Below are 14,170 nucleotides of genomic sequence, written 5' to 3'. Positions count from 1 at the left end.
CGAGATTCATGCCTTGAAATTCCTTCTTGGAATAAGCTCTGTATCGGATGCGATATATCAACCCCATCTCCTTCCACACAGACACCCTCACCTGAATGATCAGCAATATCATCCACGAACATTGCACTGTCCATTCAGTCCCCCACTCAACACTCCAGAACACCAGTCCATTCCCTTTTCTACGCTGCTCTTGATCTGTCCTTATGGTTGATGACAAAAGCAACGGAGTAAGCGATGCTGTTTTAGCGGTGTCGAGGTCTCTGTTCGCTATTCTCGGCCTGGACGTGTTTACATTAGGGGTGGTTGTAGGGTTGGGAGTAGGCTGCTGGGTGTTGTTGAGTGGGGTGTGGGTGTCGATGGGGACATTCTTTGTGTTTACATTGTAGTTAAGTCTTTGATTTTTCGCAGTTCTCGAGTTTCAGAAACGAAGGTAGTTATTCTGACTGTATAAACTGCATTGTTGGGCTTCACATGTGTATATTTAGAGCCCCGTCGAGACAGAATCACAACCGTCGATTAAAATGCCATCATGTTTGATGTTTCTTATACTAGATTACTGTCTGTATTTTCTATACACGTAGAAGGGTGATTTATTCAAGCTCCGATGATATCATTCAACTGTATTTATACCCAACGCCAACTAACCGGAAAATATAGTCTGGAAAAGAAAATGTAGATGTCCATCATAGCCAAGTGACATCGACAAACAATGCTCAAATGAATGTGAAAGAAGCAAAAGCAAAGTAAAACCAATCCGTACCCGACGGAAACAAAGCAAAGAAAGAAAAACACACACACACACACACACACACACACACACACACACACACACACACAATATGCAACCAACTCATCTCAACCCCAAACTACCAATCCCTATACAGCTTGACTTCTCCTTCGCTCACCACCACCACCACCACCTCCTCCTCCAGCCCTAGCCGTCGACCTCGAATTACACGAAACCTGACTAACACTATCATCCGGCCTAACCGGCTCCTCAAACCGACTCGACTTCTTCGACAGCGCAGCCGCCGAAACCCCAGACTTTGCCGGCATCTGCCTCGGCTTCGACCGGTGCGCGTTCGACGAGATCTGGCTCACCGAGTCGTCAGGGGTGACGTCCGTGTCGACGTCGACGTTGATGACGCTTTCGGGGATGGGAACAGCGGAATTGCTGCGGAAGGATGCGAGGGAGCCCTCTGTGAGGGGGGCGCCACGCGCCGAGGTGTAGGATCCGGTGTTTGTGTTTGTGCCGCTGGCGCTGGTGCGGTAGGAGGAGGCTATTGAGTCTGGGAGGGGGATGTTGCGCGGGGTGCGGGAGGCGGTGCTGTTGGGTTTGTATTTGTTGTTGGTTGTGTTGGCGTGGGAGAGGGCGTAGGCAGAGCGGTCGCGATCGTCTTGGTATTGGTACTGGTAGCTTGCATTAGAAGGTCGGGCTGTGGAAGCGGAGTACATGCTTCGTTTATCGTCGTCCATCCTCCGCGACGGTTCGTTTGCCTTGCTGTATGTGGGTGGGGGATATTCGATAGCTCGGAGAGGTAGGTTTGCGAGGTCTGGGAGACCAAAGGCGGCTCCGCCGTCAGAGGCGCGCCGGCCGCTGTCGTCGAGATAGGTACGGCTGGTCTCGGATTTGCCGCCATATTCGGAGCCTTCGTAGATGGTACTGGCGCGGGGGTTCTTGGACGTGACACTGCGGGTTAGGCCTGGGCGGGGAGGATCCGGTTGCTTCGGTGGGAAGTACGAGCCGCCTGCCTCGATGGTTCTGATTGGTAATGTCTGTGCTGTCTGGGATGAGGACCGCGAGGACGGCGCTTGTTGGTAAGTTCGTTCGCGCGGTGGTTGTTGTGCGGACTGACCAGACTGGGTGGGCTGCGCAGGTTGTGCGGGCTGCGCAGGTTGCGTAGGCTGCGAAGGTGTATCTTCCGACGATGGCGACTGACCGCTCCAGGCATAGGCAAGGGCAGCACCTGCTGCAGCACCGATGAGCGAACCGACAAGCGTCTTAGCCGCCCGGCTGCTGCCATCCTGCTCTCGCTGCTCTCGCTCTCGCTGTTCTCGCTGTTCTCGCTGTTCTCGCTGCTCTCGCTGCTGGGCTGCATGGGCCTGGGCCTGAGCCGTTGAACTTCCCCGTCTGCTATTCGAGCTTGCAGTAGATTCCCTTGACCCCTTTGATTCCCTTGGCTCTCTCGACTCTCTCGGTTCCCTCGGTTCCCTTGATTCCCTTGATTCCCTTGATTCCCTTGATTCCCTTGATTCCCTTGGCTCTCTCGACTCCCTCGGATCCCTCGGGTCCCTTGCCCCCCGCGATTCTCTTGGATCCCTCGACTCCCTGTACTCTCTGGGGTCCCTCGGTTCTCTCAAGTCTCTCGACTTCTCCGACGGAGGAGGTCTCTCGACCTTAGTGCTAGCCCTTGATGTATGCGACCGGGCTTCTGACCGAGACGGCACAGTAGTCTGTGTCCTAGAGCTAGCTCTCGAGCTACTCTTAGTGGTAATAGAAACAGTACTGTCAACCGACGAGCTAACCGCCGACATTGCGGACGAGTGGCCCGGGCGGTAGACAGCCTCGACGCTGTTTCCATTGGAGTCTATAATGGCAGCGCTGTAGTAGCCAGAATCAGGATCGCGAAGTTTCGGCTCCCCATGTACTCTTCCTCCGGCTTTTAAGGCTGCCATGAAGAACTTGCCCACTGCTTCTCTTGAAGGAGCGGGGAAGGCCAGGTGTGCTGCGCCAGCGGGTAGTCTGTTTAGATTAGTGAGGTTTCAGGATACGGTGTAACAGAACATACCCAGGCTTCTGTTCTGTTAACCAAAAGTCAGCTGGCTCGCCGGTCTTCTGCCCAAAACCGATGTAATCTTCATGGCGACCAACAAATTGGTAACCGAGGGGTTGCAAGCAAGCGAGAAAGAACGAAGTGGCAGCTCGAACATCTCGAACTGTGAGGGTAAGGTGAGCCAGGGGCATGTTTGAGTCTCGCAGGAAGACCTTGCGAGTTGTCACTGTAAGATGATGTGAAGTTGTTATAGAAAGTTGGGACGAGTGCGTTGTCTAGCGGCTGGCGGGGTAGACGGTGAGACTTAAAGCGAAAGACAGTCTTATATGCAGCACTGATTGACAATGTGCGGTAAATCAATAAAGAACGAGAGTATAAAACCCGAGCCAGACAGCTGCGGAAAGTGCAGTATTTCAAGGCGTACGTATGAACGGATAGAAAGAAAAAGATGCCCAATATACGGCGAAATGGAAAAACAGGAAAAGCTTAGAGAACCATGTATCCAGCCCTGAAAGGAAATACGGTGCCAGACTGACCAGTCATGTAGCATACAAGCCCAGCACTGCAGGTAATCTTCGGCCCTTCCACGAGGTCTTCCAACCAGGAGTCTCGGTAATGCATGTTTCGACCCATCATGGCTACGTTCTTCGCTCTCTTTCGGTGAAGCTCCAAGACCAGAAGAGATTCAAGGTGGAGACCAACCAGCCAGGTCATCGCGGGGAATTGAATCTTCTCCCGGGTCGGATGAGCGCCTATCAGGGAAAGGATAGGACAAGGATAGATCAGGGATTGTACTACTGACAGGAGCCCGATCCGCAGATAGGGAGTCCCGAGGAGTGCATATTCTTTGACGCTGGTGAGGAGACAAGGCAGCGAGAAAGAAAGTCAAAAAGCCATGAAGGACCGCCCGTATTGGACCAGCACCGGCTGAGGGGCAGACAGACTTTTCACACCGTCTGTAAGTGCTTCGTGTGCTCCGTACTTTGTCAGAATGTCCCGAGAGTCAGACCGATAGGATGGCGTTGTGCCTCGTTCCTCTTGGGCATTATTTGCACTCCGACCGCCGAACTTTGTCTACGGCCATGATCCCTTAGCGAGAGACTAAGAGCATCTTGATGGATAGGGTGTTCCCATCCTACCAAGCCGTTCAGTTCGTTCGGATTCTGCTCGAGAGAGCTCTGTGCATGGCCTGATCGCCATATCCTCGCTGTATTGTCCAGGATAACTTGCTGTCATCCGCTTGTAATGCGTAAACCAGTAAAAGTGAAGCGGCTGGCCCGGTCCACTTGTGGGTAGAGGCAATGCTGGGATTTCTGCGTGCCACGTCGAGGTCTCCAGCCACCGGGAGCACCCGGGCGAATAAGGATTGGTTATGGTCTGGGGTTCATTAATGAGTGGACGTGATTGAAATAAATTGAAGCGAGTATATGTCGCCGGTTGAATTGCAGGAGGCAGGATAGTTGTGAGAACTCTGCAGGCGAAATACCGGAGAAAGGCGATCAAGGAATGTATTCTAATGCCTCAAATTCCAGGCACAAGCAAGGCATCGATATCTACGCTGTCTACGGAGAACTTGTACAATAACGTACAGGGTACCGTACTTACGACTACGATCTGATAACCCTCATGGCCAGAGCAATCCATCACGAGATGATGTCTCACCATGCCAGTAAGGATTCTCGTGCAGCACTTGCTGCTCTCCCCGGATAGCCGTCTCGCCAGCCTACCCATACAGTGGCCAAGTCTGTTGAAGACATGGAAGGGAACAGAATGTTGAATTCGTCTACCGAAATAAGGTGGAAAGTGCCAGTCCCCAAGACGTCTGACCACCACGTCTCTCACAATATCCCCTCCTTTTCTTTGGCGTGCCACACTTGGCACGCGCTCAAGTCCTCAGCGCGCAAATCGCCACAGGCCAAGGCCAAACCCTGTCTTGGGCCGTCATGACCGTAGGGCCCATTTTAATCCGACCAGCACCGCATGAGACCGTCCCTGGAAGGCGAAGGCCCATAAGACGCCGGTGGCCCTGCTGCGGCGATAGCGTTGTAAAAACCCCTAAATGAAGGATTCCAACAAAAACATTAAATATCGTGCGTTTTTGGAATGTGCGGCATTTAATCACCGCATCGAGTAACCAACGCAAGAAATTTCGTCACCTCGTAAAAAAAAAAAAAAGTTTCTTTTTTTCCCTTCCCTCGTTAAATATGCGGTTGACGCATAAACGCTGGGAAATCAAAGGATGTCCCAGGCTTCTTCGGCAGCATGGCAGAATTTACTGCACGCCACACTTGCACTCAGACTGTAGTTACTGATACTGATGGTGTCGTCCTTGAAGGAGTCGGCAAAGTCATCGTGACCCTTGGCCATGGCACCAACAAAGATGCAAATGCTCTCGTTGGGACCCATGGACTCGACGTAGTCGGTGGTCCGCACGACGGGGGCCTCGAAACTGAGTGTCACTTTCCGGCAATTGGGGGGAAGGTGATCCGTGATGGGGTTCTTGATGACCTTCAGCAACTTCTCCTGGGAGTTTGTTGAGCGAATAGACAACCGGTGAAGGAGTTGAACCATCAGACCGGCGAACCGCTTGAAGGTTCTGGGGATACGGACGGAGGGGTTCACTTCGATCAGAACCCCTTTGGCGGTATGAATGAAAATTTGGAGTCGTCCGGCCTTGTTGACGGGCGAGTCGAGGAGGGTCAGGAGGCACTACATCAAAGCCACGGTTAGTCAACCGAACAAGACAGATGAGGAGTAAAGACTAACCTGATGTGTGATATCCGGACGGGCCTCGCTAATGTCACGGTTCATCTTGCGCATGACACCAATGTGTTCGTCACTGTTCAGCAACGAGTACTTCTCATCGCGACCCGGACCGCTGCGTCCGCCGTGAGCAGCCCGGTAAGTCTCCAAGCTGGCATTGGAAAGAACGACAATCAAACGCTTGGTGTCCTTGTCTTGGGGAGGGATGGGAACGTGCTGCTCGGCCACCAGCTGAGGCAACTCGGGAGGAGGGCAGGACTGGGTCCCTGAAGAAGGTTGGTCAGTCATTTCTTGTATATTCTGAAGATGTCGTGTCCAGTGGCGGATGATCAAAAGAGGGGGCAAAAGTGAGAATCTCGCAGGGGCACAGAAGCAGTGTGAAATATCACAAATAAAGTGTTGAACAGAATAGCTAGTATATCCAGTGAAAAAAAAAAAAAAAAAATATCCAGGGTTTTGTTGAAGTGCCTCGTTGAGAGAAGAGAGGGGGATGAAAGAGAGAAGAAAAAAGGTGAGGGGAACGGAAAAAAGACTGTCGGGGGTTCCCATTGGGTTAAACATACTCGCACGCTTTCTCTTGCCGGCCACTTGAGTTGTGTCTGCCATTATTGTCTCTGTTCTATCTGAAGAAAAGGATTGTTTATCTTGCAATTGAAAGTTTGAAAAGGGTAGAGAAAATTTTTTCTTGTTGAGAGAACGAAAAGGTGGAAGTAAGAAAAAAAAAGGAAGAGAAAAAAAAAAACCGAAAAGCGGCAGGCGGAGTTAATATACCAAAGAGGCATACCAACAACAATACAAGTACGAGGAATTATTGCCATTCCATCTGGTTCTCTTTAATTGAATTGCTTTTGTTACTACTTTAATAACCGACCTAAGCCGAAATTAATCAACGCTGATAGTTTCTCGTAGGCCAACATACCCAGGATCGTTGTCTCCGTTACTCCGTAAGACTGGCCGGTATAGCAAAAGCACATGTTTAATTTCTCTGAAGATAATTTGCAGGATAATCGAACATCCAGGCGTTGGGGACGGCCGTCAGTCCTCCGGGAAGCGTACTCCGAAGTATCAGTTGGACCGTTAAGTATTTCCGGCTAGCGACACTAATACTCTGATGTCTGACGCCGGTCCCGGAGTGCGAGAGTACATACAGAGTACTATCAAGAAGCATGAGCGATATTATGCAGGCCATTCTCACTGTCACAGGAGATCATCGCCCGGGGTCCGAGCTATTCTGCACCTGAATGAGGCACTCTCAGTACTCAGTAGAGCCATGGGGCCAAATTACCCAACAGGGCAAAATAACGAGAAACAGAGTAGAGAGTACTCTGTATCAACAGGGAAGTGACTCATGGCAGGCGAATCCAAGTTACACATGCCAGCGCCATCGAGGCGATGGTGCGCAAACAGCTTAGTAGTACGACCTTGATAATGCAGGGAGTGCGCAAGTGATGGAATTGCATAGATTGCAATCACCAGAGATCAGCTCGTTATTCGAGGGTTGCTGTATGCAGCAATAACATGAACTGGTGACTAATAGCACATCTGCCACCGAATAACCAGCCATCGTATTGACTGAAATTTGCCACTCTACCTATATGAACACTGAGCAGACGTCAGTCAAGAACCAAACGGAGCTTTACCTTCACTGCTTACAAGTACAGCCTGCTGCGCCTTAGCTGCGCAAGCAAGGCAACATCTTCGCAGGCATAAGATCGATGGGGTTGGCTGAGATGGGGCATCCACGCCATCGCCCAGGCTGATGTACTCCGTATTCTCATCTATCGTACAACGAGGACGATCGCTGTCAGCCAAGCTGAGGATGTGATTCTGTGTACCCCGTATCCTGGGGGCGGATCTGTCAGATTTGGTCGGATCCTCATACAGTGTCTTGAAGAGACTCACAATATGGAGGACTCTGATTTGAATGGGTTGGCGATGATTAGGCCCCAAGTATTCTAATGAGTCCGTATAGTTATACATAGTAGGAAGTAGTGGTGAGCGCTATTAAGGGGCGAGAAAGTTCCACAGCAATGGTGGCCTGAGTAGTGTCATCTTCTACAAGTATTCTCTATTTTCTGTCATCATCTCTCAATTATCTTCTCTTCTACTATCTATTTCAGTATAACAGTGGTTCGTTCGATCATCATTCATCATATCCGCATACTCCGTCCTCATCACGGAATTCGCAACATTCATACGCACATAAATACAGTGTTCTTCTCTCTCATTTCACAATCTCTTTATCCTTACTATTACTACTACTATTATTACCATCCACCTCTTCTTCTCAATCTATACAAATATCCAGTAAGTAAGTCTCGTGACTGACACCAGCAATATGACTAAAAGCGGCTTAGCGCCAACCACACGCGTTGCCCGTGATTTCTCCTGCTGTGCGCCAAACCCGCATAAAAAAGTAAACACGTCCAGTTCGCCACCAAAAAGCGTCAAGGCAGGCGATCTTATAAAACCCTCGTTTCAGCCTCGTCCATGTCGCCTCGCGCTCCCAAGTAAATGCATTTGTCGACATTGAGATGCCGTGGACTGTAACGAATTCATTCAAGCGGTACGGTCGCCAGCCACCATGACTCCAAAATGATGCTAATATACTGTCCGTTTACAGAGGCCTCATGAAAACTTACGGAAGACCCTTATGGCGCGTCTACGACGACGACCAAAACCCTGCCGCGAAGAAGAGACGCGTCCAAGTCGGCGACGAGTCCGACGAAGCTGAAGCCAATCTACAATATGCTATACGCGAGTCATCCGCCGCCATCCTATCAAGTCCGTCGCGTCGCAATTCAATTGTTCCCTCAGAGGCTACGCAGGACGATGACCTCTCAACACCTCCATCCTCGCCGCCACCCAGGCTGAGCCCGCCACCGGCCAATACGCGGAAACCCACGTTTTCGTTCCTCAAGCGCAAGCACTCCGCGACTAAAGATGCTGCCAATGGTACCCCGCTTTCCGAAGTGAACTCGAATAGCGTGCGCTCGTCAGCGGATCCGCCGAAGAAAAAGCTGAAACAGCCATCGCAACAACGACAGCAGCAGCAGCCGACGCTGAAACAGATGCAGATCGATGTGGGACGGGATGTGCGCAAGACATGTACGACTTGTGGGATGGAATACAATCCCACTAATACGGAGGATGCAGCTTTGCATAAGAAGTTTCATGATATGAACTCGACCGGAGTTGATCTTGGGAAGGCGTTTATGCGGGCGAATGCATGTCGCTGGGTTTACGAGGCGACTCGATTTGATGAGGGCTACGTGGTAATTGTTGATCGCAAGGCATCACCGTCTGCGAAGAACCAAGCGAAGAAAGTGCTGGAGGTTATCGGCAAGGACCTCTCCTCTCCGGAGATTCCCGATGACGTCCTCTGGAGTCAAGTTGAGCCTCCCAAGGATCAACAACATGAGTCGATGGAAAAGGTAGATCGCTACAAGGTCTTTCTACACATGAAGGACAGTCGCTGCGTGGGAGCATGTCTGACGGAGCGGATTTGGGAGTCCAAGCCCGTCCAAAAGCCGGCAACACAGGCCAACGGCGGTGGTGCCGAACACCCGTCCAACAACAGCTCCTCGATTACGGTTGGAGATGAGACACATCCCGCCATCGTCGGCATTTCGCGGATCTGGACCTCAGGCTCGTCCCGACGGAAAGGAATTGCCATGGATCTCTTGGATTGCGTGGTGGTGAATTTCATCTACGGGATGGAAATCCCCCGAGGGCAGATTGCTTTTAGTCAACCCACTGAAAGTGGGAATCGTTTGATTCAGTCATTCTTTGGGCCCGATGAGCCGTGGCATGTTTACAATGAGAATTGAACCTTTCGCAGGATCGAAATTGCGTGGGATGAAAGCAGATATGGACGTTACACACAGTACAAGACTGACTGACTGATACCCTTTTCATTTGTTTTGTTTATCCATTGGGCTTTGGTATACGAAGAGATTGCGCATAGCAATCTGGCTCAATTTGTATAACGCGGATCTGACAGGAGACTGTGTTTTTATCATGGTTTTCTTTCTTTTTTCATTTCCTTGATATCTTCTCTGTATTATATATGTCTTTTATTCGTTTATTGTCGTCAACAGTTGCATATTGTTGTCATTTTATCTTTTAGAGGCGAGGGAAGCAAGTTGCAATCAGCCAAATAGCAGGCATATTTACACCATCATCCAAGCGGCAGTTTGTTCTCATACTTAGATACGACTTTGATGTTTACTAGGATATAACCCCCCGGGATGCAAATCATACCCATGTACGATAGCCTTTGAGAGGCTAATGACATGCAGATGTCGATTTGGGGGAATTATAGCCAATAAATGGCTGCATTCAAGTGTGCCAACTCATAAACAAGTATTGCATCCTTGTACAGGGTATTACAAGGTATCTGGTGTCCATTGTGTAGCAGGGTACGGGATTGCCGACGTACTCGGAAGCTTGTGATGGTGATGTGCTACAAAAGTAATAGCAATACAACCACAATTACCCCGTAAAAATATACAACAAAAAAAGACTTGAAATATTTCACATTTTTGTATGCTATTATCAATCATAACAAATCTATGAATCCAAACAATTATAGCAGTTTATCCGAAAACGGCCATTCCAACCCAACCTTGTTGTTAGTATCTCACCTCAGCCTTCTCCTCTTCCTTCTCCTCCCCTTTTTCCTTTTCTTTCCCTCCCAACTCTAATCATTCTGATGCTCGGCGCAGTTTACTTCCTTCGCGATGTCTGGATTAAATCCTTTCCGCCTTAGTAGGAAGTCTGACGGTGAGTGAGTCTGCGTTTCTTGCCGCCACTTCCGCTTGGGGGCCCCGGGAGGATGTGAAGGCTGATGTTGATCGTGGTGCAGCGCTTCCAGTTACGACGCAATTCGTTGATGATTCGCTTTTCGCTCCCCCTGAGCCTACTGGTTATAGCAATGAGAAGGATAATGGAAATGAGAATATAAAGGCGTTTGACGCGCAGGACAACGATAATCAGAACGCCGCCGCTGCTACTCCTACCGTCGCGACAACGGCATCGACAGCGGAATCGACCAGGGATGTTGATACTAAATCCATGTCGTCAGATGATGGCTCGACGTCAGATCCTTTCCGGCAGGCTTCACACTTGAGCGATAATCATGGGGATGGTGGGAGTTACAATGAGACTCGACGGGACTCTGCCGTTCAGCCCGACGGTCTATCATCGGCACCTCCTACGAGCGCAGATATATCAGCCATGAAAGAAAGCAACGCATTACATCCAAAATCTGCAAAGCGGGCTAGTCGTCCACTTCCCCCGCCTCCGCCTCCGACGGGGTCCCGGACTGCAAATAGTAGCAGCACGGATGTCTCTCAGTTATCTACACGTTCGGGGACGGTGAACAAACGCACGTCGGTTACAGATATTGATACAAGATCCCTGAGCAGCAGGTCAGGGAACAGGGAGAAGAAACCACCGCCTCCTCCGAAGAGTCACCATGGGAAGTTGATCAATAATCCTGCGCAACCGGTGCCGGCCGAATCGAAACGCTTTTCCTTTCATGACTCTTCTTCCGAGACTTCGTTCTGTACACCGAGTACGCCGTCGCAGCCTAGCAAGCCGTCTGTCCAGCTGGACTATTTTTCAAAAGTTCCAAATGAAAGCCAGAATCAGAACTTGAACTCGAACACCAGAGCGACGGACACGCTCAAACGCAGTCAGTCTCAATACAAGCGTCCGCCTACGCCGCCGCTCAGTCGACGACATAGTCAGATGAAGAGATCCAAATCTACATTATCGTCCAAACAAAATCAGAACCGATTGTCACTACCTTTCGGGAGCGAGGGAGTCAAGCCCTCCCCGCCGCCGAGTCCAGGTACCACCACCACGTCATTAAACCCGCCGGTGCAACGAACGTCGAGGCCGCTGTCATTGCAAACCGATGAGCATACACTGAAGTCTACCCCGTCTCTTAAAGAGCAAGCGCCATCCCCGCTATCACCCACCGCGGAGTCACCACTATCGAGAACAACATCTATCCGACGAACAGCGTCAGGGTCCTCTTCAGCCACAGCGCCTCCTCCACCACCCCCGCGACGGGCTCGTTATAGCAATGACGGTACCCAGCCTACTGGCTACATGCAGCCGAAGAAGACAGAAGAAGAGATTTCCTTCCAACCGTCAAACGCGAATAATATCCTGGAGGATCTATCGCGGTTACAGAAAGAGGTGGATGATCTACGAGGACGGTATGAGAGTCATCAGGGGAGTCATTAGTTGTCGATGCATTGTATAAGCAGTTGTGACTCATGAATCTGACGTTAATGAATGTTTTTTTGTTTGTTAGTTACTCCGTACATGTATGAATCCCTACCATTGTACATAACATAATGCATACTCTGTATCCGGCGGTGGCGAGAACTAGAACATTGTTTGGAACGGATGTGGACCTTGGAGACGGGTCTGGGGCGGAGTTATGACGGACTATGCTGAACTCGGAGACTGATACGTATATACGCCGTAATAAGCTATGGCTCTATTTTTTGTATCTACACAGCAAGTAGCTATATGCGACGCTTGCACTAGTATTAATATACAATAGTGCTAGAGCATGGGGATTGATTGGCTGCGGGGAGCCATGACGTCGCCTCATTTTGACGAACGAAATAAGGAACATAAAATATTATTATCTAGAAAAGAATGCGATTCATGTCGATGTCAGAAGAATATACATAGTACTAGTAAGGGGATCAGTAAGCCGTTTGTGGTCTCTGGTGAATGCGGCAAGATAAACTCGCCCCTCCACCTACTACACTTCCTTTCCTCGTCATCGTTTTTTGTGCGTGTGTTGTATTCATTCACAGTTTGACTGGATATTCAACTACTAGTCAATCTTCTCCTTGCTTCATCGCAATCGGATCCGCTACGTGGGCTGTCGCTAATTGATCTACTCCGCAGTCGAGTGCAGCTGGCCTCGTCTACTCTCTATTCTTACTACTCTACATCAGAGAAAAGATGTCTACTCCTACCCTGATCAACTTGCCTCCTCCTCCCTCCGGCTCCGTCACTCCATCTGATATGGGACCGTAAGTCTACTGTACTCATATACGCGAAGAAACCAGCTGAAAACCCAGGGGCACCCCCAACTCAGGAACCACCTCTCTCTCCGCGCTATCCACCACCGCCATCAAAGACGGCCACCAGGGCCATCCCCATCCCCACGGCCGTCATGCGCACCACTCCTCCACCACCTCACTCAGCTCCACCAACACCCTCGAGGCCGAACGCGCAGACCGCATCTCCCGCCTTGCCGGTCTCGAACGAGTCGCTACCACTCGCGCCAGTCCCACCTCCCAGCCCGGCGGCTCAGGTCTCGCGACACAGATCATCCCGGGCTACTTCGACAGCCAGTACAACAACAGCAAAGAGCGAAGCACCGTGGGCAGCGCCAGCGCGACGACAGCCAGCGTCGGCGGGCGCACGACCTGGGCTAGCGGCAGCGACTTCACCTTTGACGGCGATAAGATGAGTGAGGACCCTGATGACGGTACCTCGAGCGTGGGTAACATCAGCGATGAGGGGAATGCCAGCCTCGTGGGCTTCGGTGAGGGCGCAAGTACTGTTAGCGGACCGATTTCACGGCCGAATTTGAACCGGGTGTCGTCTGGTGGTCGGCGCACGCCTAGTTCGTTGGGTAGTCCGACGACGAGCCGGGCGAATACGATCGCAGCGTATTTGCAGGGTCAGGGTGATAATCCTATGATGCCGTCGCCGTTGTCGCCGGCGGGATCGTCGTCGAATGTGCCGGAGCAGACGGGGGAGGATGCGAGGATGATTGATGGGATGACTTATGATGCGGATGTGGTTGATACTACTGTGAGGACTCCGCGGTTGGCTACTCCGTATAATGGTGATGGTAGTTGACTCTTCTTTTTATTATGTTCTATTTCGGGTTTGGTTGGGTGTAATTGTACTGGCTGGCGTCTTAGGAGGATTACTGTTTCTGTTATGTTTCTGTTCTAATCTGTTTTTAAATCGAGCTGAATCAATTTTATTTACTGAGGTATAGCAGTATAAGTGTCTAGTAATATTCTACTGTATATCACTTGTAGTCGTATGCCGCCGAACTTTTTTCACCCACTCAACTTCCACCTCTTCACTTCCGCCTCTACACCTCTTCCTCTACACCCTCTACACACCCCTCCATCCCTCTCGCGCTCTGCTTGCCTTCAACTTGCTGGCATTGACTTGTCAAGCACCAACTCCAATTAAACTCTTCCCTCGTTCGGGCTCTTCTTTGTGCGGATTTGTGTGGTCTCCGTTGCGTCAGACCAACACCAGTTCTCGCCACAACTACCAGATACAAACCGACAAACCGAGAGAACAGACACAGACCGACAGGTTTGCTGTTTTTGTGCACTTTTTTTTTTTTTTTTGTTTATATCACGCTTGCTGGGGATTCTCGCAGCTTTCGTGCTTCGCCACACTAGGGAGGATTGTGAAAACTTCCTCGCATCTGCCTTGATTGCTTTTCCTGTTGGAAAATTCGCATACGATAGCATACTTTGAATTGCGTGTGGTTTGATACAGGTGCTGGATTGTTGAAAATGGCCGCTCCTACACAGCTTGCTTGTGAGTTGATCTTTTTTTTT

The 14,170-nt window shown here is 50.4% G+C and overlaps 8 protein-coding genes across 8 annotated transcripts in view; 5 read left to right on the top strand and 3 right to left on the bottom strand.

The window, feature by feature from the left end:
- Positions 1-876: 876 nt before the first annotated feature.
- On the bottom strand, positions 877-2,965 carry EURHEDRAFT_453504 (uncharacterized protein; the record flags this gene model as incomplete). The annotated part of the gene is made up of 3 exons (XM_040784125.1): positions 877-2,122; positions 2,372-2,743; positions 2,790-2,965. The coding sequence occupies 3 exons, from the start codon at positions 2,963-2,965 to the stop codon at positions 877-879; spliced, it is 1,794 nt and encodes a 597-aa protein (XP_040639939.1).
- Positions 2,966-5,006: 2,041 nt separating this feature from the next.
- Positions 5,007-6,143, bottom strand: EURHEDRAFT_376768 (18S rRNA pseudouridine methyltransferase; the record flags this gene model as incomplete). The annotated part of the gene is made up of 3 exons (XM_040778889.1): positions 5,007-5,483; positions 5,541-5,803; positions 6,101-6,143. 3 exons carry the CDS (start codon positions 6,141-6,143, stop codon positions 5,007-5,009), a joined length of 783 nt encoding a protein of 260 aa, XP_040639938.1.
- Positions 6,144-6,685: 542 nt separating this feature from the next.
- EURHEDRAFT_411403 (uncharacterized protein) lies at positions 6,686-7,208 on the bottom strand. The gene is made up of 2 exons (XM_040781613.1): positions 7,178-7,208; positions 6,686-7,128 (listed from the first exon to the last, which is right to left on the bottom strand). The coding sequence occupies exon 2, from the start codon at positions 7,099-7,101 to the stop codon at positions 6,946-6,948; it is 156 nt and encodes a 51-aa protein (XP_040639937.1). The 5' UTR covers positions 7,102-7,128; positions 7,178-7,208; the 3' UTR covers positions 6,686-6,945.
- Positions 7,209-7,617: 409 nt separating this feature from the next.
- EURHEDRAFT_385645 (uncharacterized protein) lies at positions 7,618-8,212 on the top strand (the record flags this gene model as incomplete). The annotated part of the gene is made up of 2 exons (XM_040779655.1): positions 7,618-7,844; positions 7,895-8,212. Coding segments are annotated over 2 exons (403 nt in total), but the record flags the coding sequence as incomplete, so codon positions are not given.
- Positions 8,072-9,367, top strand: EURHEDRAFT_453475 (ESCO family N-acetyltransferase; the record flags this gene model as incomplete). The annotated part of the gene is made up of 2 exons (XM_040784119.1): positions 8,072-8,108; positions 8,163-9,367. 2 exons carry the CDS (start codon positions 8,072-8,074, stop codon positions 9,365-9,367), a joined length of 1,242 nt encoding a protein of 413 aa, XP_040639935.1.
- A 456-nt stretch (positions 9,368-9,823) lies between these two features.
- EURHEDRAFT_367863 (uncharacterized protein) lies at positions 9,824-11,962 on the top strand. The gene is made up of 2 exons (XM_040778508.1): positions 9,824-10,322; positions 10,405-11,962. The coding sequence occupies exons 1-2, from the start codon at positions 10,280-10,282 to the stop codon at positions 11,793-11,795; spliced, it is 1,434 nt and encodes a 477-aa protein (XP_040639934.1). The 5' UTR covers positions 9,824-10,279; the 3' UTR covers positions 11,796-11,962.
- Positions 11,963-12,533: 571 nt separating this feature from the next.
- EURHEDRAFT_401890 (uncharacterized protein) lies at positions 12,534-13,765 on the top strand (the record flags this gene model as incomplete). Its single annotated transcript, XM_040780116.1, has 3 exons — positions 12,534-12,604; positions 12,653-13,394; positions 13,631-13,765. 3 exons carry the CDS (start codon positions 12,534-12,536, stop codon positions 13,763-13,765), a joined length of 948 nt encoding a protein of 315 aa, XP_040639933.1.
- A 360-nt stretch (positions 13,766-14,125) lies between these two features.
- EURHEDRAFT_401889 (translation initiation factor 2A) overlaps positions 14,126-14,170 on the top strand; it is a gene marked incomplete at both ends in the record, with an annotated part of 2,208 nt that continues 2,163 nt past the window's right edge. The window contains one exon of the mRNA XM_040780115.1: positions 14,126-14,150. Coding sequence (XP_040639932.1) covers positions 14,126-14,150 — 25 coding nt within the window. The remainder of the gene's footprint in view (positions 14,151-14,170) is intronic.

The sequence above is a fragment of the Aspergillus ruber genome (genome assembly GCF_000600275.1).
Source record: "Aspergillus ruber CBS 135680 unplaced genomic scaffold scaffold00009, whole genome shotgun sequence".
NCBI lineage: Eukaryota > Fungi > Ascomycota > Eurotiomycetes > Eurotiales > Aspergillaceae > Aspergillus > Aspergillus ruber.
Note: the sequence above shows the minus strand (reverse complement) of the source record. Positions and strands in the feature narration are given on the sequence as shown.